This window comes from Lolium perenne, chromosome 7 (assembly GCF_019359855.2).
Source record: "Lolium perenne isolate Kyuss_39 chromosome 7, Kyuss_2.0, whole genome shotgun sequence".
NCBI lineage: Eukaryota > Viridiplantae > Streptophyta > Magnoliopsida > Poales > Poaceae > Lolium > Lolium perenne.
In genome coordinates, this window is record NC_067250.2 from 265,049,860 (window position 1) to 265,074,900 (window position 25,041).

Consider the following 25,041-nt stretch of genomic DNA (forward strand, 5'->3'; position numbering starts at 1 on the left):
CTAACAGTATCTAGATGTGTTTCGTGTGTAGCTTCGCTCATTTTGAATGGATGAAGTATGTAATTGATTGGTTTTTGCTACTGCTCCCCCTCCATCATGCAATATAAAACCTTTTGGTAAGGTAAAGCAGTTTGCCAAAATAATTTATATTACGAGTGTAGAAAGGTTATGGGAGATTGCACAGCTCCAATAGGGCCGGCTGCTCATGTATATATAGGCGGACACATGTACAATTACAGGTACAACCCTGAGAAAAAACGGGGACCTATACCTATACAATATGTTACTCAACACCACCCCCCCCCCTCCCGCAGTCGAAGGGTCGGCACCGACACATAGACTGGAGCGAAATTCAGGAAAAGTCGTGGATGGCAATCCCTTCGTCATGATATCGGCAAACTGCTGAGACGTCGGTACGTGAAGAACTCGAACGCGACCGAGGGCAACTTGCTCACGAACAAAGTGGATGTCCAACTCGATGTGCTTGGTGCGCCGATGATGAACGGGGTTGGCGGAGAGGTAGACAGCCGACACGTTGTCGCAGAAGACCACCGTAGCCTTGTCAACAGGACAAGAGAACTCGGACAGAAGCTGACGAAGCCATGTGCACTCAGCCACAGCGTTAGCCACGGCGCGGTACTCAGCCTCAGCTGTTATAAAAGCGACATGCAAATAACGAAGAACGAAACAAGAACACACGCAGGGGACACAAGATTTAACGTGGAAAACCCCTTCCAACACAGAAGGGGAAAAAACCACGGGCGCCAGCCAGCAAAACTTCACTATATCGGGAGGTGTTTACAAAAGCCGTGGGTTATCTTATAATCTGATAAACCCTAGCCGGCGGCTTACAAGATGTATATATAGGCGGTGCTAGTGATCCGTACCGTACCGCGGGGGCCTGCCGCCCCCCCGCACCCCCCTTCGTAGGCGTCCCTGCAGGGCACGACGTATGGGCTAACTTCTGACTACGCTACGCTTCGGTCCAAGCCTCCGGCGATGGGCCTCGCTCCGCTCGTCAGAAGTTAGCCTCCCTTTAGTATATGAATTTGGATCAGAAATACAACAAACTCCACCCTGAGACAAATTCCATCTTGTAGCATGAACTTCAACAATCTCCTGAACAACAAAGGAAAAACACTTGCTGGCGCCAACAACCACTTGGGCTAAACAGTTATACCAACCAAGCTCGAGCAAAGCTCAAACTTGGAAACAGGAACTGGCTTTGTCATCATATCAGCAGGATTATCATGAGTACTTATCTTGCATACCTTCAGTTTACCTTGAGCAACAATGTCGCGAACATAATGGTACTTGATATCAATGTGCTTTGTCCTCTCATGGAACATTTGATCTTTAGTAAGGTATATTGCACTTTGACTATCAGAAAACAAGTTAATGCAAGAATCATCTCCACAAAGCTCAGCATACAAACCTTTCAACCAAACAGACTCTTTGCAAGCTTCATTAATTGCTATATATTCTGCTTCGGTCGTAGATTGGGCAACAACAGATTGTAACGTTGCCTTCCAACTCACGGCACATCCACCAACAGTGAACATAGCATGCACACTGTCACCTTCATACTATGAAAGGAGGAATAGATCACATTAATACCATCATAGTAATAGTTAACTTCATAATCTACAAGAGATCATAATTATAAACTACGCCAAGTACTACATGATGCACACACTGTCACCATTACATCATGGAGGAGGAATATAGTACTTTAATAACATCACTAGAGTAGCACATAGATGAATAGTGATACAAAACTCATATGAATCTCAATCATGTAAGGCAGCTCATGAGATCATTGTATTGAAGTACATAGGAGAGAGATTAACCACATAGCTACCGGTACAGCCCTTAGCCTCGATGGAGAACTACTCCCTCCTCATGGGAGACAGCAACAGTGATGAAGATGGCAGTGGTGTCGATGGAGATGCCTTCCGGGGGCACTTCCCCGTCCCGGCGGTGTGCCGGAACAGAGACTCCTGTCCCCCAGATCTTAGCTTCGCGATGGCGGCGGCTCTGGAAGGTTTCTCGTACCGTGGCTTTTTCGTATCGAAGATTTAGGTCAGGGACCTTTAAATAGGCGAAGAGGCGGAGTCAGAGGGCTGATGAGGCGATGACACAATAGGGCCGCGCGGCCCCCCCTCTGGCCGCGCCAGCCTGTCATCTGGTGGCCCTGTGGCCCCCCTCTGGTGACTCTAGGGTGTTCTGGAAGCTTCGTGGAATTCTAAGATGCTGGGCGTTGATTTCGTCCAATTCCGAGAATATTTCCTTACTAGGATTTCTGAAACCAAAAATAGCAGAAAACAGGAACTGGCACTGTGGCATCTTGTCAATAGGTTAGTTCCGGAAAATGCATAATAATGAAATAAAGTGTGAACAAAACATGTAGGTATTGTCATAAAACAAGCATGGAACATAAGAAATTATCGATACGTCGGAGACGTATCAATTGGCCAGAATTTGTGAGGCAAAAGAAATCGGAGCATTTCATTGAAATATCGAAAAAATAAGGAAAATGCGGCTAAGAAGGAGTACAATCATATTATGGGGCCAGGAGGGTATAGCCTTTGGGAGCCTAGGTGGGAGAAGATGGAGAACGAGCTGAGGGCGCGAGGAATCCGTCCAGGTACGGAGGGATGGGACCCAAGGGCCAAAAGCTGGTGGTACGGGCATGGGGGAACGCTACACCCGGAGACAGGGGAGTGTGTTCACCGGAACAAAACGTTTAAACCCACCCAAGCCCTTATTGACGCAATGAGGGATGCTCAAGAGGGGAAGATCAAGTTCAACAGAGAGAACGACGCGCTGACAAAAGCCCTCGGGAATCCTGAACACGGAGGACGTGTACGAGGCAAGGGGAACATTCCGTGGAAAATAGGGTTCTCCCAGAACGATGACCCGTACGGTTACAGAAGCCGTAAGAGAAAGATGGATCGGGATGCAGATGTTGTGGCGCGGTTGGTATCGGAATTCGATGAGATGAAGAAAACCGTGAATATACTAGTACAAGAAAGATCGGCAGCTGGGACGCATGAAGATCATCCAGCGGATCTCGGAAGCCAGCAGCGGAGAAGCAGCGTGGCTTCCACGGAGGCCCCGTCGGCTACTGCTAATGCACCGGCGATCGATATTACTGCACCGGAGCCTCCTCGCTACCCCGTGGACGATGTAAAGGAGATGAAAGAATGTCATCTGCATTATCCAATTGGGAACATGTCCACGAAGATAGCCATCGGCAGTGCTTTACCATGTGAACCTGGAGCACTCCACCACAACAACCCCATTCAAGATGGCTATGCTCGTGTCACGGTGGAGGACATAGTCCCAGGGTTTGAGGACCTGGAGATTGACATTGCTACACCCGAAGGGGAGAGAAGACTTGGAGGTGTCAAGCGCCAGTTCATTCTATGGAAAAAGAAGTTAATCAAGTTTCCAGGCGAGTCGCCAAGGCCAACAAGTCCACCCCCCTCCGGTGGTGGTGGCGGTGGTGGTGGTGGTGGTGGTGGTTCACCTACACCTCCGTCACGTCAGCCGACGCCGCCCCCCAGTCCACAACGTCAGGCGGGTGATCAGCCGCCGCCCCCCAGTCCTCGTCCGGCGGGTGATCAGACGCCGCCCCCCAATCCACCTCCGGCAAAGAAGCAGAAGCAGTCCTAGACTATTAACCCGGACCCTTATGTACCTAAGACCACAAAGGTACCGGAGCCATCACTGAAGCGTCTCCCCACAAGGCCTTGGGAACGTAGTGCCGAGGAAACTGACGCGGCCGCGGCTGCTGATTATGAGAAATGGAAGGCGGACTACAAGAAGAAAAGAGAGCCCGAGCCCAAGCCAGTATTTTCTGATGAGCAAAAGAAGTGGGCTAAGTCATTTTTGAGCACACCGTCCCAAGCCGCGAAGAATCTGCCCGACGACTATGCACGTGAACTTCGTACGCAGTCACTCATGTTGAAGGAGAAGAAGGCAGAGAAGCAGGAGAAAGAATTAGCAAGTAAAAAAAGCGGGAAACGAGTTGCCCAGCTTGGGGAACAAAGTAAACAATCGATTGCCCCGCTCATAGTGAAAGCCGCCGGTCCGGATGCCCCCGATATCATAGCAGCTGCGGCAGCACAGGGATTGACTGTAACGAGTGCCAGAGAACAAGCGGCCAACTTAGGTATGACTCTTCGTGCAGTGTTAGGCCTTGAGGAGGCGCCAATGAGTGAACCAGTAATTATATATGTGCGGAATGGGCCCCTCGTCGAGCCTGCGCAGGAAGAGGATCTACCTCAACAAATGAAAAATCTGCTAAATTGGTACAAGGGTTACATAAAAAATAAAAACGCCAAAGAATATATTTATGCGGAAGTTAGACATGAGCATCACTTCAAACATTACTATGTAACAATTCATATGAGTGAATTGTTCCAGCTTTTCAATCTGCGCGAGCTCGACAAATCTATCATCAGTTGCTACGTTCTGTAAGTGATTTATTTCTACCCCATCTCGTTCATTGCCTGCACTATATATATGTCCTAACTATATTGTTGTGTACGCTATTATGCAGAATGAAGATTAAGGAATGCAGAGTAAAGAACATCCATGATGTTGGGTTCATTGACCCACACATCGTTAATGGATATGTGTTAGAACATCACCCCGCCGACGTGGAGGAAGACCTGTGGCGGTTTTTTAGAAAACAAGAACTCAAAAGTGATATTCTATTTCCTTACCATTTTGAGTGAGTGTTTCTGTCTTGAGCACATTCTCTTTTGTTTACTCCATGCATGGTATGTGCCTAATCGATGAGTTATGCATGACTGTGCATGTATCGTGTCCGCAGGTTCCACTGGATTCTGCTAGTAATTCAATTTCACGACTCCACTGTTCTCGTCCACGACTCTCTGAATATGGATTCAAAGCTTTGGGCCAACATTAGAAAAATGATGCAGAAGTAATTATTTTCATTCATTTGCGCTCTATATCGATCGGCCTATTTCGTTCATTTCTAATATCAAGTAACTAATAACTCTCTTGTTCATTTAATTTTCTTTGCCTCGTAGGGTTTGGAGACGGTTCGTAAATGAAAAGGTCGGTGAATTCAAAAAAGAGCTACAATTTAAAAGGTCAGTGGCTGGGAATGGGGATATTCAGCCAAAGGGGACCAATCTATGTGGATACTATGTTTGTGAGATGATCCGGAGATACACCTCTGAGCGGGTTCCGTGTGAGAACAATGTCAAGAGGAATAACCTCCTGAAGATGCTTAGTCCAGAAGCTCGCTTCCGACCACTTCAAGAGGAACTAGCTGGATGGTTCAGGAGGGAAGTCGTCGATCCTAAAGGAGAACACTATGTAGAGGACGTAGAACTTCATATGCATTAAATTATGTATGGAAACTTGTTCAAAATTGTATATGGTCATCCGATGATATTGAATATATATTGTATATTCCTCTTGAATTCTTTTTGGTTCTAATTTCAAATTTGTTTGAAAATGTACATTCATATGCATGTATGTAGTACCGTAGAATATGTGAAACTCCTTCAAAATTAAAATAAAACACAAAAGAAATAAAACAATACAAATTAAAAAGAAAACAGGTTTAGGGGGAGGGGCTAAAACCCTAAACCTGCGGCGGCCTTTAGTCGCGGTTGGCCAGGAGAATCGCGACTAAATACGAACCGCGACTAAAGGGGGGGGGGGGCCTTTAGTCGCGCTTAATTGGTCGTGGTTGCGCAACCGCGACTAATGGCAGTTGCGAACCGCGACCAAAGGACGTTTTTCTACCAGTGGTATTGGGTTTGGCTGACCCAATGCTTACGACAATTTTCTGCTAATCACTCCTACATATTGGGTTCGTTCGTATGTCGATTGGTAGGAACTCCAAAGGAATGCCCAGCCACTGCGAATGTAGGTGCTACCAAACTCCGTCATCAAAACATCACAAACCTCTATTTTCCGCAAATATCCGGTCTGGAAAATCCTAACATAATAAGGTTCCCCATCATTTCCTAGAAATTAAATTACAAAACAAAAAAAATAAGCCCACCAAAAGTGAAGATCATAACCACCACTTATTTAACATTTCCTGAAAGACACCATTCTAACATATCATTGCACGTAATCCAAATATACATTTCAAGTATGCATTGACGATTTAAGGAACCTTAGATTAACTTCGGATAGAATTTTGTAAAGAATCTGAAGTTATTTATGTGAACTACTAAAATGATAGAGCAATTTGACTATCGTTTAGTGAGAATGAACTTTTCAACTTTTGTCGAAAATTCAATCTTTCTAGGAAATCATAAGAAAATTCCATAATATCAGGAATGGTCTCCCTAGGGGAGTAAAATTTTAGCGAAACTAAATTTTAGCGTCCATTTAGATGTACGTTACCATATCTGAATAGCGGTAATTTTTATTTGAATGTTAATTACGTGGTATAAGGAAGATAGATCAAACAAAAACGCACCAACATAAGGATTTTAACATGCATGCAAAAACCTCTCCAAGGAGAAGGGTAAAAAGCCACGAACATCAGCAAGCAAAACTTCACTACTAGGAAAAAGTTGACACAATAGCAAGTATTTCACAGATTTAACTTACCGTGTGCGGCTGTTTATAAAGAGATGTATGTAGTGGTGTTAACTTGGAAAGTATATATATGGAGACCGAGCTACATGTAGCTCTTTATTTTTAAAAATTCTGAATTTATAGTTTTAAATTTTATAAAATTCTGAACAAAAATGCTGGATGTAGCCAATGATGGTAGCTACAAACATGTAAAATTTTAGTGTGAAATTATTAGTAGTTTAGGCTACACAAAATTAGCAAATATGTGGATCTGAGAATAGTGAATAGTGCACATTTCAAAACTATAAAACCTATTAGATTTTGTCATTTTTGTATAGTCTACAATACAAAGAATTTCACATAGCCAATGATGGTATCTACAAACATGTCAAAACATGCAAAATCTTAATGTCAAATTAGTAGTAGTTTAGGCTACACAATGTTGGCACGCAAATAAACTTACGGCCACTCTTGTAACTTCTTCCATCCGCTTTGAATATCGGTGATCGGCTTCCTTGATTCACAATAGCATCATGCGACCTAGTCTCATTATGGAAGTGAGATTTTTTCGCATGCATATCAGGACTGAACGCATGCCTCGACGGGATCCATCCCGGTTGAAAATAACTTCCAGGCCCTGTAGAATATGGCGCTGATGCATTGAAACCCCACAAAGGATACTGATGATGCATAGCAGGCCGACCTCTCCAATATGTCGATGCCATACGAAAATAAGGCTGTTGATTATATGAATTTTTTCTCCAGCGCTCATGCCCCCCGAGCCTAGTAGGAGACCTGAGACGCTTGTGACCTTCGAGCCGATTAAACACATTGTCGGCTTTGCGTGAAGTGTATTTTTCCAACAACATGCTAACTGTCGGCTTCGGCCTTGAAACTGATCTCTTCCTTGCATTGAATTTCGACACTCCTACTACTGGAATTTTTGGCTTGATCATTCTCGGAGGAGCATTATTATCAACCACAACATTTTTCCCTCTTGCGGATTCGGTCTGATCCGACCGAATAAGCATTTTCTTGTTCTCAAAATCGATCACATTAGTAGGGAAAGTATCACTATGGTGTTGACGGCATAATTTGGCTGTTAGGTATATTATAAGCCAAATTGATTTTAGAGTGTCCAGGTTACGCTATTGATTGCCATCTATAATCAAATTTGTTGTTTAGTTTTGAATACAGGAGTGATCAGTGTTCGATACACATGCCTCAGCATCAAATGAGACACAACGAGCTATTTAGTCTGGATTAATATATGAAGGTTTTGCAATACCGAAGGCAAGTCCTAAAGAGATTCTGTGATACCAGGAGCTAACCTGTTATTGCCTGAGATAAATCTTCGTGTCTGCCTCGGATGTCAAGCTGAAGGAAATTTGGAAAGGTTGTCATTCACGTAAGGAAAAGAAAAATTACTTGTCATTAGAATTGGCCGGATATTGTATTCCATGTGGGCCAAAACGTATGTGTACGTACGTGACCTGGTTTTGAGTTGTTACGTGCTTGCAAGATTAGGCAAGTCTGGTATGTACAGGGCAATCGAATCGAGCGAGGAGATACGCCGTTTCAGCTTTGGAGTTCTGTAACTACACGCAAAGTCCCGCGCCTTATAAAAGGGTCTCGGCCGATTGTAGACAGCCAGCCAATCGATCTATCAATACAAGTTACCTTTTTTTTTACGTACTGTTTTCTATATCGTCTTCTCCACCATGCCCTAGCAGCCCTAGGGTTTGGTTCAATCTTTACCGCTTTGCGCTGAAAAGCGGTCGTCTTTCCTCTCCGAAATTGAGGTATCTTTGTTGATTTGCTCGGAAATCATCCGTTCGTCGTCACGAAAGTACGACGATTATCCTAGTGTTGCGCAGCAGTTTTTCGTGCCAACACAATTGGCGACTCCGCTGGGGACGAAGAAGCGCACGATGAACAACCATCCCAAGGATGCCAAAGACGTCGACTCGGAAAACGTCATCGCCTTCACTCTCGACGATCTGTCCGAAGATGAGCGACGAGAACTTGAGCAGGAGCTTGAAAAATCAAGGGCTGAGAAATTAAAGCGGTTTTACAAGACAAAGAACGGCGTCGTGAAGAAGGTAACGACACCAAGCCTTTCTCCTATGTTTGGTGCTCAGGTATGTAAGCCAACTGAAACAATTGCTCCTCTAATAGAATTGCCCGTAGCTTGTAAGTATGGTTCTGATGTGGAAAATATGACCCCTATAATTACTCAATCAGTAGCCAGTACAATTGACGAATTTAAGGAGCGTTTTAGTAACGTTATAGAAAATAGCTTACCTGGTCATGTTCGCTCAGTAGTGAACAACGAAAGTTCGAAGAAAAAGCCGATGCTTTCAGAAAGTAGCGAATTAATTAATTTGCCTAGCAATACGTGTGCGCATGGTGCATCGGCCAATGTTCAGCCCCAAATCCCATTAAATAACAACCAAGATGGCCGAAATTATGATAGAAGTTTGACCGATAGTTCTATATCTAGTGTTTCTACTTATATTGGTTCAACTTCGATTTCAAAAAATAACAATAGCAATGAACGAAGTTTAGGCTTTAATTCTAATTTGCAGCAATATGTTGAGACCGAGGTCCCCAACATGCCAGTACTAGGTTCATATTTAAATCGGTCCTCACAACTAATGTCGGATGCTCAAATATCTTTGTCGGAGGTGCAATCGTCCATTGATGAGGGACGATTGGCATTTACAGAAGGATCTAAGATGATATGCCATATGTTTTTGGTACAATTGTATTTATCAAAAACACTATATCAATACCTTGGGACGATGTTGGGCACTTCACCGGGCATATTGCTTAGGGCGATGTTTGATGAACACATCGGCCAAAAGTTTCATAGGGCGATATGTCAAGTAACCTGTCAGCCAAATTTTGCTAAGGGCGATATTTCAGATAATAATATCGGCCGTAGTACCATTAAGCATCCTGCCACATGCTACGATAATATTTTTCAATACTTTTCATTGAGTGCTTTTGACAGCTAGCTTCTCTCTGTGCAAAGATTGTACAAAATATGAATTTTCGGGAACAATCTCTACAACTCCATATGGTCCTTTCCAACTCGGCAATCGTTTGCCGAATCTTATATCTTTAGTTCCAGTAGCTCTCAAGATCCTTTTAGTGCTGGTAAGAATTCCCTAATTAACATTATCGGCCAACAGAACCCGCTAATTATAATAACCATCGCATCCCATGAGCCGATTGATGTGTCCCGCATATTGCTAATCTAGATTAACTAGAATCAAAGAAATTTTAAATAAGGCATGTATTATTTGGCGATACACAACTCAGTCATTCATCATACTATGTTTTAATAATTGTCGCCGAAAGATCCTATCTCTTGTCCAACTTGGATCCTTGAAATAATTAACAAAAGGAACTCTCATATTTCCAAATCCTAAATTATATTTTCTAATTCGGCTATTTGTAGCTCACGTACCGAATTAACATTACCCTGTACTACTTGCTGCTGGACCGAACCTAGACATGCAGCACCATGCACTGAATCACCATCGGTCTCACTTTTGACAGCAACAAGCATCGGTCTTTCTAATATAAAAAATTTCCTTGTGCTAATACGATAACCTGATGCCTGTTGTGCTAAATACTTAGCTCTTAAATTTTTTTCTCTGGTATATGATAAATAATGACCTCATCTAGAGCCTCAATTAATTGTATCTAAACACCGGTCCAAATAATTATTTAGTAATCCATCAAAACAATGGAATTCGCTTTTATTTTGGCGCACTACTAGAAGCGAATCCCCAGAAGCATCTGTAATCTTAACACCCGTGTCTACTAAACTTTCTAGAGCAAACCAAAACCTTATATTCAGTTTGGTTATTAATACAAGGACATTTCAAACGGACCGATGTTCCATAAGCTATATTATTAGGGGAAATTAAAACATTAATTACGCCATATCCATCTCTACAAACCGATCCATCAAAATAAACTTTCATGGGCAAACACCAACAAAAAATAATATTTTCCTCATCATTAGTCATATGACCAAAAATAAAATCGGCGATAACTTGATCTTTCATAGCACGCAGCGATTCATACGCTAAATCATATTTTATTAGTTCATAAGCCTACTTTTCAATCATACCCCTAAGAATCGGTTTGTGTATCATATATTTAATCACGTTGGCTTGACAAGTTTCCACACATATATTAGAAATTAGATAATGCCGAAAATTGGTACATATATAATAATAATAAAATGCATAATGTACCATTCTCGGCTTTGAGTAAGCGATGACTTAGATATGTGAAGATGTACCTTTTTGAGATATCCTCTTCGTAGGGATCATCGGTGTATTTTCACTGAACCACTCATCACGCCACTTCTCAGCTAGCTCTTCGCCAATTTCTAATGCTCGCAGTCGTTGTACATGCCGTTTTTGAGTTCGCGTGAGTCCCATCGGGCACCATCGAGGTCCTGGTTTAGTTCCAGGTGCAACTGCCTTAGTCATGCTGCCCCCCAAGTTCTTTGGCATGTACTGGTATACGTCTGTTGGGGGTAATATTCTTTGCTTGGCCGAAAATACTCTACGCTGATCAAATACATTACTAGCTATAATTTTCTGGCCGTTCCTGTTGGCTGAATCGGAACATTGTGTAGATTTGCTAGTATAAGACTTGACAACTCTTTGATATAAACTAGCTGAGACGGCATGTATGCTAGCCGATTCAAACTTCTTAGTTGAACTTGTATTAGAGAGTGCACCGAGTATATTATTTGCTCGCTTTCCTTTTGTACTAGCGGGTTTTCCTTGAACTAAACCACAACCAACTTCATGGACGTAGGAGTTTCTCGGCCTGTACTGATACACTGTAGTATTTCGGGCAAATATTCCGTCTCCGGCCGAGAAAACTCTCCGCTGATCAGATAGACCACCAGTCTCAGATTTCCTGTTGTCTTTTTCAGCCATTCTCTTGGTACATCTACGATTAGATCCACCACATATGAAATCGTCTTCTGCATAGCAACTGTTATCTCTGTCTTTTTGCAAACTAACCTCCAACGTTTCCTCTTGCTGAACCAGACCAGACCATTGTTGCTGCTGCATATCTTTGCCACCACCACCTATTTTTAGCTCCCGAGGTTTCAAGCCGTGATAAGAATTAGATCCATTTATATTCCTATTCACGAGGGTACCACTGGGCAAAACATTGGACGATATGTTGCTTGAATCACAGGGTTGCGTTTCTGTACTTTTGACAATACAATCACCTGAGTCGTGTTTCTCAAGAGTCACAACATCTAACTGATCTGAACTTGTTACATGCTTAGGTTCAGTACACTTCACGGGGACCCAGACGAGTTTGCGGTCGTCTTTATTATATTTGCCATCTGCATTGTGTACCCGTGATCGGCTTCCTCGAATCACAACGGCACCATGTAATTTAGCTTCCTGACTGAACCTTGCCCTTTTCTCATGCAAGTGTGGTCTGAATATAGGCTTCCTCCGTGAAATACATTCCAACTGAAAATTACCATTTCGCCTTGTAGGATATGGCGCCCAGTGACTAAAGCTCCATGGAGGATATTGTAGATACATAGGAGGCTGGTATCCCCAATATGTCGGCTCCATTGGAAAATACGGCGGCTGGTCATATAAGTTTCCTTGCCAATGCACATGACCTCCATGTTGAGAAGCAGACCTAGAGCGCTTACTACTTCCAAGCTGACTAAACACGTTGTTGGCCTTGTGTGCAGTATACTTGTCCAACAATTGTTTAACCACCAATTTTGGTTTTGGAGCTGGTTTTCTCTTTCTTTCATCAACTTTATGCACTCCTACTTTTGGATTCTTTGCTTTGATCATCCTCGGCGCAGCATTATCATCAATGATAACATTTTTTCCTTTGGTAGATTCGGCCTGATCCGACCGAATGAGAATTTTCTTGTTCTCGAAGTCAAACGCATTTATAGGAAACGGATCAGTATCGAGCTTCATCTTAGAATTTTCTGTAAATATCGATCGTCCCTCATAAATGGACGATTGCACCTCCGACAAAGAATTTTGAGCATCCTACGTTTGCTGCGGGGACAGATCTAAATATGAATCTAGTACCGGCTTGCACTGAACCCCGCTATCAACATGTTGCAACGGTGATGTATTGCAGGTTATTGGTTGATAACTAGGCATCTCGGTGACGAACGCATCGGAAGGAGTCAGAGCAGCTACCTTCTTGACGACCCCGTTCCTTGTCTTGACATACCGCTTCAATTTCTCAGCCTTCAATTGTTCAAGCTCCTGTTCAAGTGCTTGCCGATCTTCTTCACATAGATCGTCAAGCGTGAAGGTGACGATGTTGGCTTGGTTGATTTCACTTTTACCATGTTCTTGCTCAACGAAGCTTGTATCTACCGGTTTGAGAAACTTGGCGTATGTATCCGACTTAGCTTTACCCAAATCAACTTGAACTAAGTCGGTCCTGACAGATGTGTCGATCATGCTGCGTTGATTTGACTCGGCAAATGTATTGTCCAGCCCGTTCTTGATTCACTTTGATGTTCTTCTTCAACCGAAGATAATTCGGCTATATTTTCTTCTTGTGAGTGCTCATCGATTTCTTTGGCACGGAATTCATAGGGCAACATGAAAGGTCCCTTACATCCAGAAAAATCAAGCACCGCTATTTCACATTTACCATATTCTTTCTCAACGAAGCTTGTATCTGCTAGCTTGGCAAACTCGGCTTGTGTGTCCAACTTAGCTTTACCAAATTCAGTTTCAACTAAGTCGGTCGTGACAAACGTGTCAATCATCTTTTGTCGATTTGACTCGACACATGTATTATCTAACTCGGACTTAGCCAAATTTGTCTTGCTGACCGACTCAACCTTTTTCTGCTGGTTGGCTCGCATAGCTCTAACTTCAATAAGCTTCTTTGCAAGATCTTCACAAGATTTCAGATATATCTCATTCCACTCTTCTGATGATCTCCCCTCGTATCTCCCATTATATTTCGGCGATGACACTTGCGTGTTACCGAAATTCTGCAATTGTGTAGAGGGTGTATCACATGCTACAACATTAGACGAAGTCAAATAACCTCCTATTGAATTTTCACTTATTCGGCTTTAATCATTATGAAGGTGCATAGACGAACTATCAATATCTCCAGTATCATACGGTGCTGAAAAGTTAGTAACATAAGAAGTAGCGTATGATGGCTGAGAGTAATTAAGCCAATAGCTAGTTGTAGCATGGCAAATTGTTGCCTCCATTGGCATGTGTGAAGGTGAACCAACATACTGGAAATTATTTGCCGATGAATAAAAGGGTGAAACACTATTTTGCATGTTATTGAAATTTATTACATTGGGTGTTTTGAATTGATTAACGTTATTCATCGGCATATGAGATTCTGGGGTTGCCGATGCATGAGAATTCGAGTATACATGTTGCATGTCGCTAAAATTATAAGAATTTGAAGCATGTAAATTATTTTGCATCGGTGTTTGCACATAATAAGAACTAGGACTAGCCGATTGTGTAGGCATATCATAAGATCTAGCAACATCAGCAGAAGAGTTATTTGCATCTACATAAAAATATTGAGAATTCATATTACCGTGTAGATTGCAGCCTCTTGATGACGCTCTCTACGTAGCAAGAACGGGCTGGAGACCGCTCGATGCTTCGTCCCCAGCGGAGTCGCCAATTGTGTTGGCACGCAAAACTGCCGCGCAACACCGTGATAGTTGTCGTGCTTTCGTGACGACGCCCGATTGCTTTCCGAGCAAAGCAACAAAGGTTCCTCACTTTCGTGGAGGAGATCGACCGTTTTTCAGCGCAAAACGGCAAAGATGAACCAAAGTCCTAGGGTTGCTAGGACATGGCAGAGAAGAATGATAAAGAAAAATAAACGATAAAAGGTAGATGTATTTTTTGTTGAATATCGATTGGGGGGTTTCTTTCAATCGGCCATACCCGTATTTATATAGGGCGCTTGGTCTTTGGCGTTACAAGGCCGGCCGGACTTGCCGTACACGAGTAGAACTCAAAACTAAAACCGACTAGTACACTTTCCTTGATTCGGTTGCCTGCCAAATTTAGCTACTAATCTATACGTACGTGATAAAGTCCAAAGTCCAGCCATGTTCACGTACAGATACCATTTGGCACACGAGGAAATAATAAACTATCCGGCCACAACGCTAATTACCTCAGCTATTGCACATGTTGTACATTTTTTGCACCACGATTCAGCTGGATGTGAACCTCCCGTGCATGATTTCCTGACGCGATAGACAGCTTGGTTTCTGACCCTTGCTAGGACTCTTCCCTTAGCAGCATCATTGCAGCTCGATGTGCACCCCTGATCGTAGCTAGGACTTGTCCCGGGTCCATGCAGAAATCTGTTGCAACTCTTAAACAATTCTCATTAGAATAGCTTGATTATTGACTAAACTAATTTGGCCCATCACACGAACTAACTAGCCAAATTATACCATCAACACACAAAATTAACAAATATGTGGATCTAAGAATAGTGAATAGTGCACATTTTAAAACTATAAAATCTGTCAAATTTTGTCATTTTTGTATACTCTACAATACAAAGAATTTCACATTGAGATTTTGCACGTTTGTAGATTTCATCATTGTCTACATCTAGAAAAAAAATTCAGATTTTTTTGAACTTAAAAGCATGATTTTCGAATTTTTGAAAATAAAAGGCTACATGTAGCTCGACCTCCATTTGCAGTTTTCGTGTTAACTTAGGCCTTGTGGGGAGGAATTTGGAAACAATGGGAAACTCTAGCCCCTGTAGTAATTTGCTAAATAAAAGAGGGTTGGGTGAAAAGGTATTGTGATCACAGATGATTGCAATATTACACTCACAATTTTCAAAGTACGTACTTATTTCAACAATGAATGACAGGAAATACAAAATGTTTGGGTTGAAAAGAGAGGAACGACTCCTCCCAAGTAACAAGCTCACAATAACACAAAGCCAAGGGAGCGAAATGTCAAAATATCAGTTCGTTTCGAAATTTAACCTTGTAGTATTGTCCATCATACTGTCCTCCATGTTCGGCGCATTGCCTATAAAGCCATCCATTTTCCATTCTCCTCGTCAGCAAACACCAAACCCATTCATTCCTATACACAGCTCTGTTGATGGGATCAGGTTTTTCTCACAATCACCGGAGCAGCGTCTCTCCTCAGCAGCAGCCGTCGTCGGCCCGCGTCATCGCTACCGATGGCTCGCTGACGGAATTTTCTGCCTCCTCACCTGTCAGCGTCTCTGATGTTCTCGGCGATAATGCGGGGCCCCGGTTCTTCGTGTGCAGCTCTGATGCGCTCTACTTCGATGAGGACGCGGCGGCGCTCGGCGGCGGCGAGCTGCTCCTGCCCGGCCAGATATACTTTGTTCTCCCCGTGGCCTTGCTCGGGCGGCCACTGTCGAGCGTTGACATGGCAGCCATGGCAGTGCGCGCTAGCCAGGCGCTGGCGACGGCGAGGGCGAGGCTAGCTCGCGGCGTCAGGATGTCACGAGTCGCGCCGGTGCACGCCGAGACGGGGCTCTGCGATGTCCTCAACGGCGAAGTGAATGAGAAGCTGAACGAGAGGAATCTCGGGGAGGACTCTTTGACAGGTTTGGGTAGTCCGACGAGAAATTGTAAGAGGTTGGCCGTGGCAGAGCCGGTCAAGAGGGTGCCCACGCCGTTGGGCACCATCGAAGAGGATGCCGAGTGACGACATGGCGATGCAACATCATCAGGAGGTGTGGAGCATTCAGTGGAACGAAAGTATAAGATTTATCGATAGGTTCTTTTCTTCTTGTTGTTTATTTTTTGTTGACTATTTTTTGATCCCGTGGTGTTTCACGAGTAAGAGATTCCGGAAAAAGTTGATAAAACATAGATAAATGTCTCTGGTTTGGATAATCTGCCATAGTGACTATATTATTTTTTTGAACCTAGAAAGGTCACGAAGGATCACAATTCTGCATTAAAAAGGCGGTGGGTACATTTTTTCGAAAAGGATCTGAAAGAAAACAGAAATTGCAACAAGATCTGAAAATTTACATACAACACCCTTCAAACTTTCGCGAGAACGCAATCAAGACCTTGAGCTTCACCGCCTGACGAGGGTGCTCCCCGGCAATGCCCACCACGGGCTTAGGATTGATGGAATCCTGCAGGCTAACACGAGACATCGAATACCAAAAAAACGGGGAGAGTGATTTACCCAGGTTCGGAGCCCTCAATGAGGTAAAACCCTTACTTCCCGCTTGCCCGATCTTGATTATCGAATATATCGGGTTACAATGGGGTAGCCGATAGGCTGTTGTGGTTGTCTCGCCGAGAGGCAAGGATTCTAGGGTTCTAGATCGAACTTGTGGTGGATCTACGTATTAAAGTTGTGTCTCGACAGGCTCTCTCCTGGCCTTTATATAGTAGGCCAGGTCCCGAGAGTTCTGTTCGGACTCGACTAGGTTACAACAAGATCTATTCCAGTGTTTCCTTCTACGACGTCTTCATGTCTTATTCGTCAGGAATCCTTCTTTGAGCAGGTCTCCTTCGCTGGAACTGATGTATAGGCACACCTTGGCTATTGGGCAATCTTCATGAGCCCCTAGTTGGGCCGAAGGAGGTAGACTAATATTGGTTACCCGAAGGGTAATGCCCACATCACCGCCGGTGACTCTCCTCCAGGCTCTAGCTGCGGCCATCTCCGTCGACACCGGGAACAGTAGAGACGTGAATCGCCACTCCAAGGAAGTAGAAGATCCTCTCGATGCGGAGGAAGAAGAACCTCGGGCAGCCGCTACTCATGAGCACGGCGAGGTCAACCTTACGACCAAAGACCAACATTGAGCACCTCTTAGGAATTGTTGAAGAACCTGGATAACTATCACCTGGGCGCACCAGGCTTCCCTGCCCACCACCAACTCCATCGTCCACCCAATCTCCCTCAACTTCTCCTTTGCCTCCATGGGCAGCAAAGATGAGAATTGAGATCTGCAGCAAAATGATGTGGCGGAAGGGCACTGGAGCTTAATTATCAAGCTGCTCGACCCACCTCTCCCCAACGCTGGCTCCAACCATCGGAGCTCCATCAGGAAGAATGAGCAGAGCTACCTCCCTACACCGCCCTAAAGAGTATGTTGAAGGCTCAGTCTTATTGGCGGAGATCCCCCAGCTCGGTTCCCCCACACGCGTACTCCTGTTACCAGATAAGCACAACGAGGAGAACGAAGTTCGGGTCGCTCCAGATCCAACCGAAAAGGTCTGAACCCTACTTCCATACTCCACTTGGGTACAACACCTAAACATATTGTACATGCTGGCACCTTGCCTCACCCATCGCAAGACGGCAGCACCGTGGGAACCGCTCGATCAAGAAGAATGAGCAGAGCAACCTCCCTACACTGCTCGAATATGCTAGAGAGTAGCTTGAAGGCTCAGTCTTATTGGCGGAGATCTCCCAGCTCTGGTACGCCGCACGCGTACTCCTGCTACCGGAGAAGCACAACGAGAAGAACGAAGCTCGGGTCGCTCCAGATCCGACCGAAAAGATTTGAATCCTACTCCCATACTCCACTTGGGAACAACACCTAAACATATTGTACATGCCGGCATCTTGCCTCACCCATCGCAAGATGGTAGCACCGCGGGAATAGCCTCAGCTCGGCCCGGAGCTGCAGAGGCGACTCTCAACTACTGCAGCTGAAGAGAGAGAGGAAGGTTAAGAAATGAGAACCCCTTCCATAGTAGTGACTAGGAAAGGTTGTCATTGTACATACCGAGAAAAATCATAGCTCATGTCTAGGCCAATCTTTATGTGTAAACAAGCCCAGAACTCTCCAAACATGCGCTTTGCCGGCTTCAGCTAACAAACACACGGAAAAGCCGGTACACTTGGCAACGATTGGCAAAGACACACGACAAGCAACAAAGAATAAAGAAAACACATGGCAAATGTCCAACACATGGAAAAGTTTGGGAAAAAGTTTACGTGAGGTGGTGAGGGCAAACACATGGGGCACGTCGCCATGGCGGCCATATTTGACGACACTGATACTGTGGCAAGTCTTTGCCGAGTGTCCCCTAGTAGGCAATCCGTGAAGATTGGTCTCCGCAGTGCCACGAAAATGGAACATTGGGCCCTCCAAAAATCATGTCCTAGGTAGAGTCTGGCATTGTCCCTCCAACTCAAATCTATAGCCTCGGATCGCCGAACACTAAGGCGACACCTACAAGAAGTAGTGTGACACCGTCGCACTGTTGTTGCCAAGACCAGTGAGTTGGACCTAGGATTTCCCTCGCAATCAGGAGGTGGTGGAGACATGTGGTGCTATGGTCCCCTCCGGTGAGGAATGGCAACACCCGCCTTGAGTCGACAACTCCGCACAAGACGACCATCATCTCAAGACTGCACACCCCGGTTGTCGGACTAATTTCCCAGCGTGAAGAGCGATAACTGCCTCCAGGGTGAGCTCACCCCAGCACCTTTGGTGGCGAGGGCGCCCGCTGCCACCGCGGCGACAGCCCGCGGCAGCGGCGGCCAAGAGGGGCGAGGTGGCACAACTTTTGCCAAGAAAACAAACAAACTGGTGGCTAAATTAAATTGATCGCAGATGCTATGCATACTAGGAGTACTACTAGTAGGACGGTACTACGACCTCGGAGTCCCAAAGAAGAAGCGGCGCCGCTGCTGCCATTTCCCAATCTGTTCGATTTCCAAAGCTGTTGGGTTTCCACGCACCAATCAGAATCAGCATATTTATTGCATCGAATTAAAGGCAGACGCTCCGCCTTCACAGGTCACACTCGAAACTCTACTTAACCTCTTGACCTGCCCACATTCCATACCGTGCCAGTAGGTAGAAAACAACACAAACCCAGCTTCTTCCACTGTAGAACTTCCCATCCGGCCATGGCGGACTGGTCGACGCTCCCGTCTGAGCTCGTCCGCCACATCGCGGACTTCCTCTTGTCGACCAACGACCTAGACTGCTACATGCACTTCCGCGCCGTCTGCCCCAGCTGGCGCTCCGCCACCGACGACCCCACCAACTCCTCCGACCTCCTCTTCCGTCCCCTCCGCTGGATCATCATCGACGAGCTCTTCGAGAGCGACGACCGCCTCCTGGTGAACACTGCCACCGGCCGCGTCGTGCGCAAGGACCTGCCTCTGCTCCGCCGGTTCTACGTTGTTGCTACTACACATGGTGGCTTCTTCGTCCTCGCCGACAAGGAGCCCCCTCACGCTGCGCGCATCCTCAACCCTTTCACTGGCCACATGATCCCCTTCGTCGCGTCCGTGCCTTCGCAAATAGACATTTCTGCTGCCGCTATCTTCGGAGATCCTTTCCCTAACCTCCTCTTGCTGTCTGACACATACTACGAGCTGTACACGGCCGCTGTTCAGAGTGAAGCTTTCATCGGGGATGATAACAAGTATGTTTACATTATGAAGCGGCTCTTCGTCGCCAGTGGTGTTTGTGCCAACGGTCAGGAGAAATATCTGATGCCGACTCCGGGTGCTTTGCTTACCAAGATGTCAGCTGTCATGAAGTTGTTCGACATTGAGCCTGTTACTGGACTTTCAGATTATGTTTGGCTTGGGCAGGGATCTGCGAACAGATGCTTCCTGGTGAAATCTGCTGCACAACTGTTGTTTGTAATTATGCTACAGCATCATCAGTTTAAGGTTTTCAATATAACCACTTACGGCGATGAGCCCGAGCCCCTGAAGAACATCGGCGACCATGCCATCTTCGTCGGTACGTAATCGCAGGTGCGTGAGTGTCAATACTGATAAGTTGCCATCCGTCGTCGCCAACTGCATCTACTACGTGAAGTGCACGAATTCCTCTATGAAGATTTACAAGTATGACCTCGAGGACGAGGTAGAAGAGATGGTCTCTGAAGCCGTTGATTCTTTCAATCCGGTAACCTCGTCTTCTGCCAACTGTCCTTTCACATTGGATCAGCACTTATCGAGCTACACCTTCAACGTCCGGGTATCTCAGCTTCCAATGGAAGAACCGCAGTTTCCTGATTGGTACTATTCCATCTCTCCTGAAATTGTGGCCGAGTGTGTTAGTAATCTTGACCTGAATTCTCTGATTGATGAAATCTCTGATTGAAGTGTTGAGAGCCGGTGAACATTCGTTATGTGCTTTGCTGAGATATCATTACTTGTGGAGTGGAAATCAGTCGTTTGCTTCTTCTAGTAGTACTAAGTTTGTACTCTTGCTTGTGGGAAGTGTTATGTAATGTAATGTTAAACCAATTCCTTCATGTTCTTTTGTAGTAATGCTCGTTAGCGTCTTCTGTGGTCGTTCTTCCCTAGCTCTCTTAACCCTAACTGTGTGATGCAATCAGGGGCTCCCGGAGTAGAAAATATTGTCTCGCTCTACATTGAACTAGAGACGTACAAGCTAGCCACCAAGCTGCTTGTTGATGGATTCCTAGCTAGCAAGAACGGAATTTGACTAAATTGTTAAAGGAGCTTGCTATTAGCTTATGCATGTGATAATATGTGCTTGACTATCAGTCTATCACACATCAAGCTGGACCGGAAAACGAAATCCTTGCTCCCGTCACCTCCCTGAGGGTGACTGAGGCGGCCCCAACCCTCTTTGTCGCATCCCCACTCGTGTCTCCATCCTCTCCCACCGGTGCGGAGGTTAGTGGGCAAAGCCCGCATGGTGTCCGCGGTGGTGGCTCTTCTTCACCCGCGCATCGGGCCTGATTTGATGGGGCGGGATTCGGCTGGTAACGGCGCTCTTTGGGAGGCGTGGGCTATTCAGTGGGCGAGGTGCGACGTTGGCGTCGAGTACCGCTGCTCTGGTGGAGGCGGGGCAAGACGGGTATGGCAGGGCGAAGCCCGCCCGCCCTAGATATGGGCCATGTGGGTCTCATCTGTTGGCGGTGGGCTAGCTTCCCTGCTCAACCATGGAGCTCCCTAGAGATGGTGGCCATGGCGCAGGTGAGGTTGGCGGTGCCGATGGTCGGCCTATTCCAACGCAGTGGTGGGCTTTACGGGCCCGCTCGGCCCCGCTGCACCCTCTTAGGTCTGTTGTGCCTCTGCGGGGCTTTACAAGCCCGTTGGTCCCGACTAGACTCATCAATGACTGGTATGCCTGCTGACGTGCTTGGTCGGCTACCGCCAGGTTGTTCCCTCCTGCGCGACCGCGGCGCTACTAGCCATACTTCAAACAACACCTTCCTCCCCCCGCCCCCGTCTTGCAGGCCTCAAGATGGCTCCTTCAGGGGGGACGACGATGGTGTTCTTGACCCTGGTGGCGTGTGCTAGTGGGCGGTGAGTTTGGTGGTGGTGAGGATTCGTCCCCGCACGACTCTTGTGCAACTGACCGAGGGTAATGAGTGGGGTCTTTCTGGAGAAATCCTTGTCGGCTCCCCTAACACCAACGCGGTCTTGCCTACGGATGACATCTTTCCTTCCTCAATTGTGTTGTGGCTACCCTTGGTCCATTTCCTTCGGTGTGCCCAAGGAAACCCTAGGACCAGTCAGATCGCATCATCGACATCGCATCCCTTCTTGAAGGTGTTGCTTGGCACTTGACGCTTCGATGCTTGGAGCGTGGTGGTACTTTTTCAAAGGACGCAACGGTTGAGGGCCACCGTCAAGTCGATCCACCTTAGTCTTCATTTTTTTTATTCTTTTCTTTGCTTTTGGGTTTGTCTTCGTTGCTGCCCAACATTTTCTTCGGTTCAGCTCTATCGTTGGTTGTATGGTATGTTAGTTGTATGGTGTGTTGTTATATTACTATGGCGGAGGGAAAGCCCGTATTGAGAGAAACTAACGCACGTGACTTCTTCTTAGTCACAGTTCTGTTTTTTTTTTTCTTTTGTGTATGCGAGACTTCATCAAAGATGAAGCATTGATTTCAGGGCTAAGTTTATTACTCCCTCCGTCTCAGTAGGACCTAGGAGTATAGAAGAGCTATGTCAATACCATCTGGTGGATTTGCAACTTACAAAGAGGCCAGCCGGCAGCGGTGGATCAGCCAGTTGGTAGTGCTGATCGCCTGCTTTTCAACTTTCAGGTTTTCTACTAATAAGGAGTGCTGCGACTGAACCAGAACGTGAACGCGTACCAGCGGCCCAGCTCTGTGGGAAACGGTCGATAGATGGGGCAGAAACGACGACAGAGAAGCCGCGGTGAGTCACCCAGGCGCCAAAAGAAACCGTAATACGCCGAGGCTATTCGCAGAAAAAGTAAACGTATACGGAGTATATGTATGAGGTGTTTTGTGGTACCCTCAAATGAATAGCAGCCATCAATTTTGGTGAATCCAAAGGACCGAAACAATTCATACTGGTGCTAGAAACGTTTCAGGTATGATTCATACCACTCGTGTAAATCGGCACCGAAAGAAAAAAAATCTTGTAGACAGGCTGTAGCGGGCCTTGACGCAAAAGGCCTCCCTGGTCCATGACAGTCTGACTAATGGCTAATGCCCACCTGCTAGCTGATAGACGGCCGGAGCCTCCGCGACTAGAGAAGAGCTGCCTGGGCACTGTGTCCTGCACCGACATGCTCGCCTTGGCCGCACGTGACAGCATAAACCTCACCGGTAGCAATGTCATCTACCAGGTCCCGGCCGACCGCCATGACGAGCGTCTGTAATGGGACCCACGTGCTTACGCCGCCAGACACGAACCTGGCGGCGAACGGCCTCATCAAGGAGTTCGCGGACGGCGGACAGGAACCTGAACGCAGAGGAGATGGTGGTCCTATCCGACGCCCCTTTCGGAACCGGGAGACGCTGGCGAGCGACATCATCAGCCCGGCGTACCAGACGCTGCTGGAGGCTTTGTGCCCGGCCAACACAGGCCAGCTTAGATCGACCTCAGCACGCCCATGGTGCTCGACAACAACTACAAGCTACTATCGCTCAACCTGGGCCTGCATTTCTCCGACGACCAGCTCGTCTGCAACCTCGTGTTCACCAGATCGGCCAACGGGACCATCAAGGTGCGGTGGCGGCAGATGTCCACGAAGGGCGGCGCGACCAAACACATGTAGACGGTCAAGGTGTGGCGCATGTCAGACGTGGACATGCACGAGCCAACAGCAGCGCTGGTGCCAGAGCAAGCCCCAACAGCACCGCCACAGCCGTCGGACATGTGGGGAACCCGACCGGCTCCGGCACCGTACGCGAAAGTTGGCAGCGCGACGTGCTCGAGCGAGGTGGAGGCGGCGGTGATGCTCTCCTAGGCGTTCAGGAATTGCTAGTTCATGGCTGTGTGACAGTTTTTTCCCAGTTGGTTAGGGTCCTGGGCCGTTTGGGCCTAATCTCCGCCACTTAATCTAATCCGTTGGTTGGTTTCATACCTCTCCCTCTCCTATTTGTGGTAAAAGGTACCATAAAAGTTAGGAAAACGCTGATAATCATCCGGGGGAACGGAGCGTTCCGTCCTCCTCCTTCGCAAGGCGACGCGTGTCCGTGTAGGACCCACTCGTGGGTCGTCCATATCCCTGGCTTTCTCCCTCCTTTACCTTATCCCTTTCCAAACTAGTACTCCACGACCGCACAGGCCATGGCGCAGCGCCGCCGCGCCCAAGCTCGTCGCCTGCGTCGCGCCGCCGCGCCCAAGCTCGTCGCCTTGCGCCACGCCGCCCAAATCCCTCCCTCTCCCGCCTCCTCCTCCTCCCGTCGCCAGCACGCCATCAGGCTACATCTCGGCGAGCCGACCCGCCGCCGGCTTCAGGCTCCAGCACCGCGAGTGCGCCGCCCCAAACCCTGCCTCTCCTCCTACCGGCGCAACCGCGCCATGGCTCCACCTTGATCCGCCCCGTCTCCGACGCCTCCCCAAGCTGCCTCCTCTGGGCGTTGCGACTAGCGGCCCCCGGCGTTGCTACTATGGGCGGCATACTTTGCTGCCAGCGGCGCACGACGTTGCTACTATGGGCGGCCAGCGTTGCTACCAGCGGCGCCATGCTTTGCTGCCAGCGGCGCCCGTCGGCCGGCGTTGCTACTATGGGCGCCTGGTGTTGCTACAAGTGACGCCCGGCGGTGCTACATTCCATCGACGGCGGTGCTACCACGCCACCTGCGGGGCAATGCCAGGGAGATTGCATGATGCTGCAATCCTTCGTCAGCAATGCTACTACCGGCGGCCCGCGGTGCTACCAGCAGGAGACCGGGATGCTGCAAAGGTTCCCACGGTCTTCTCCGGTGACGGTGGGGCAATGCTCCCATGGAGATCGGCGGTCGCTGCAAAGGCAGATAGCGACTGCTGCTATGGTGGACAACGACTGCTGCGACCACGCGAGTCATCTGCTGCGAGGGGGCGTGGACGCCAACCTCGCCGGAGCTGGATGGCAACCTCGCCGGAGCTGGACGCCGGTCAGGGCCAAGCTGACCACGCCCATGGCGACAAGTCCAGGAGCGAGGTCCAGGAGCGCATCTGCGTGT

General features: G+C 47.0%; 1 protein-coding gene across 1 annotated transcript; it reads left to right on the plus strand.

The window, feature by feature from the left end:
• Nucleotides 1-15,758: 15,758 nt before the first annotated feature.
• On the plus strand, nucleotides 15,759-16,337 carry LOC127315271 (uncharacterized). The gene has a single exon (XM_051345773.1). The coding sequence runs from the start codon at nucleotides 15,759-15,761 to the stop codon at nucleotides 16,335-16,337; it is 579 nt and encodes a 192-aa protein (XP_051201733.1).
• Nucleotides 16,338-25,041: the final 8,704 nt, after the last annotated feature.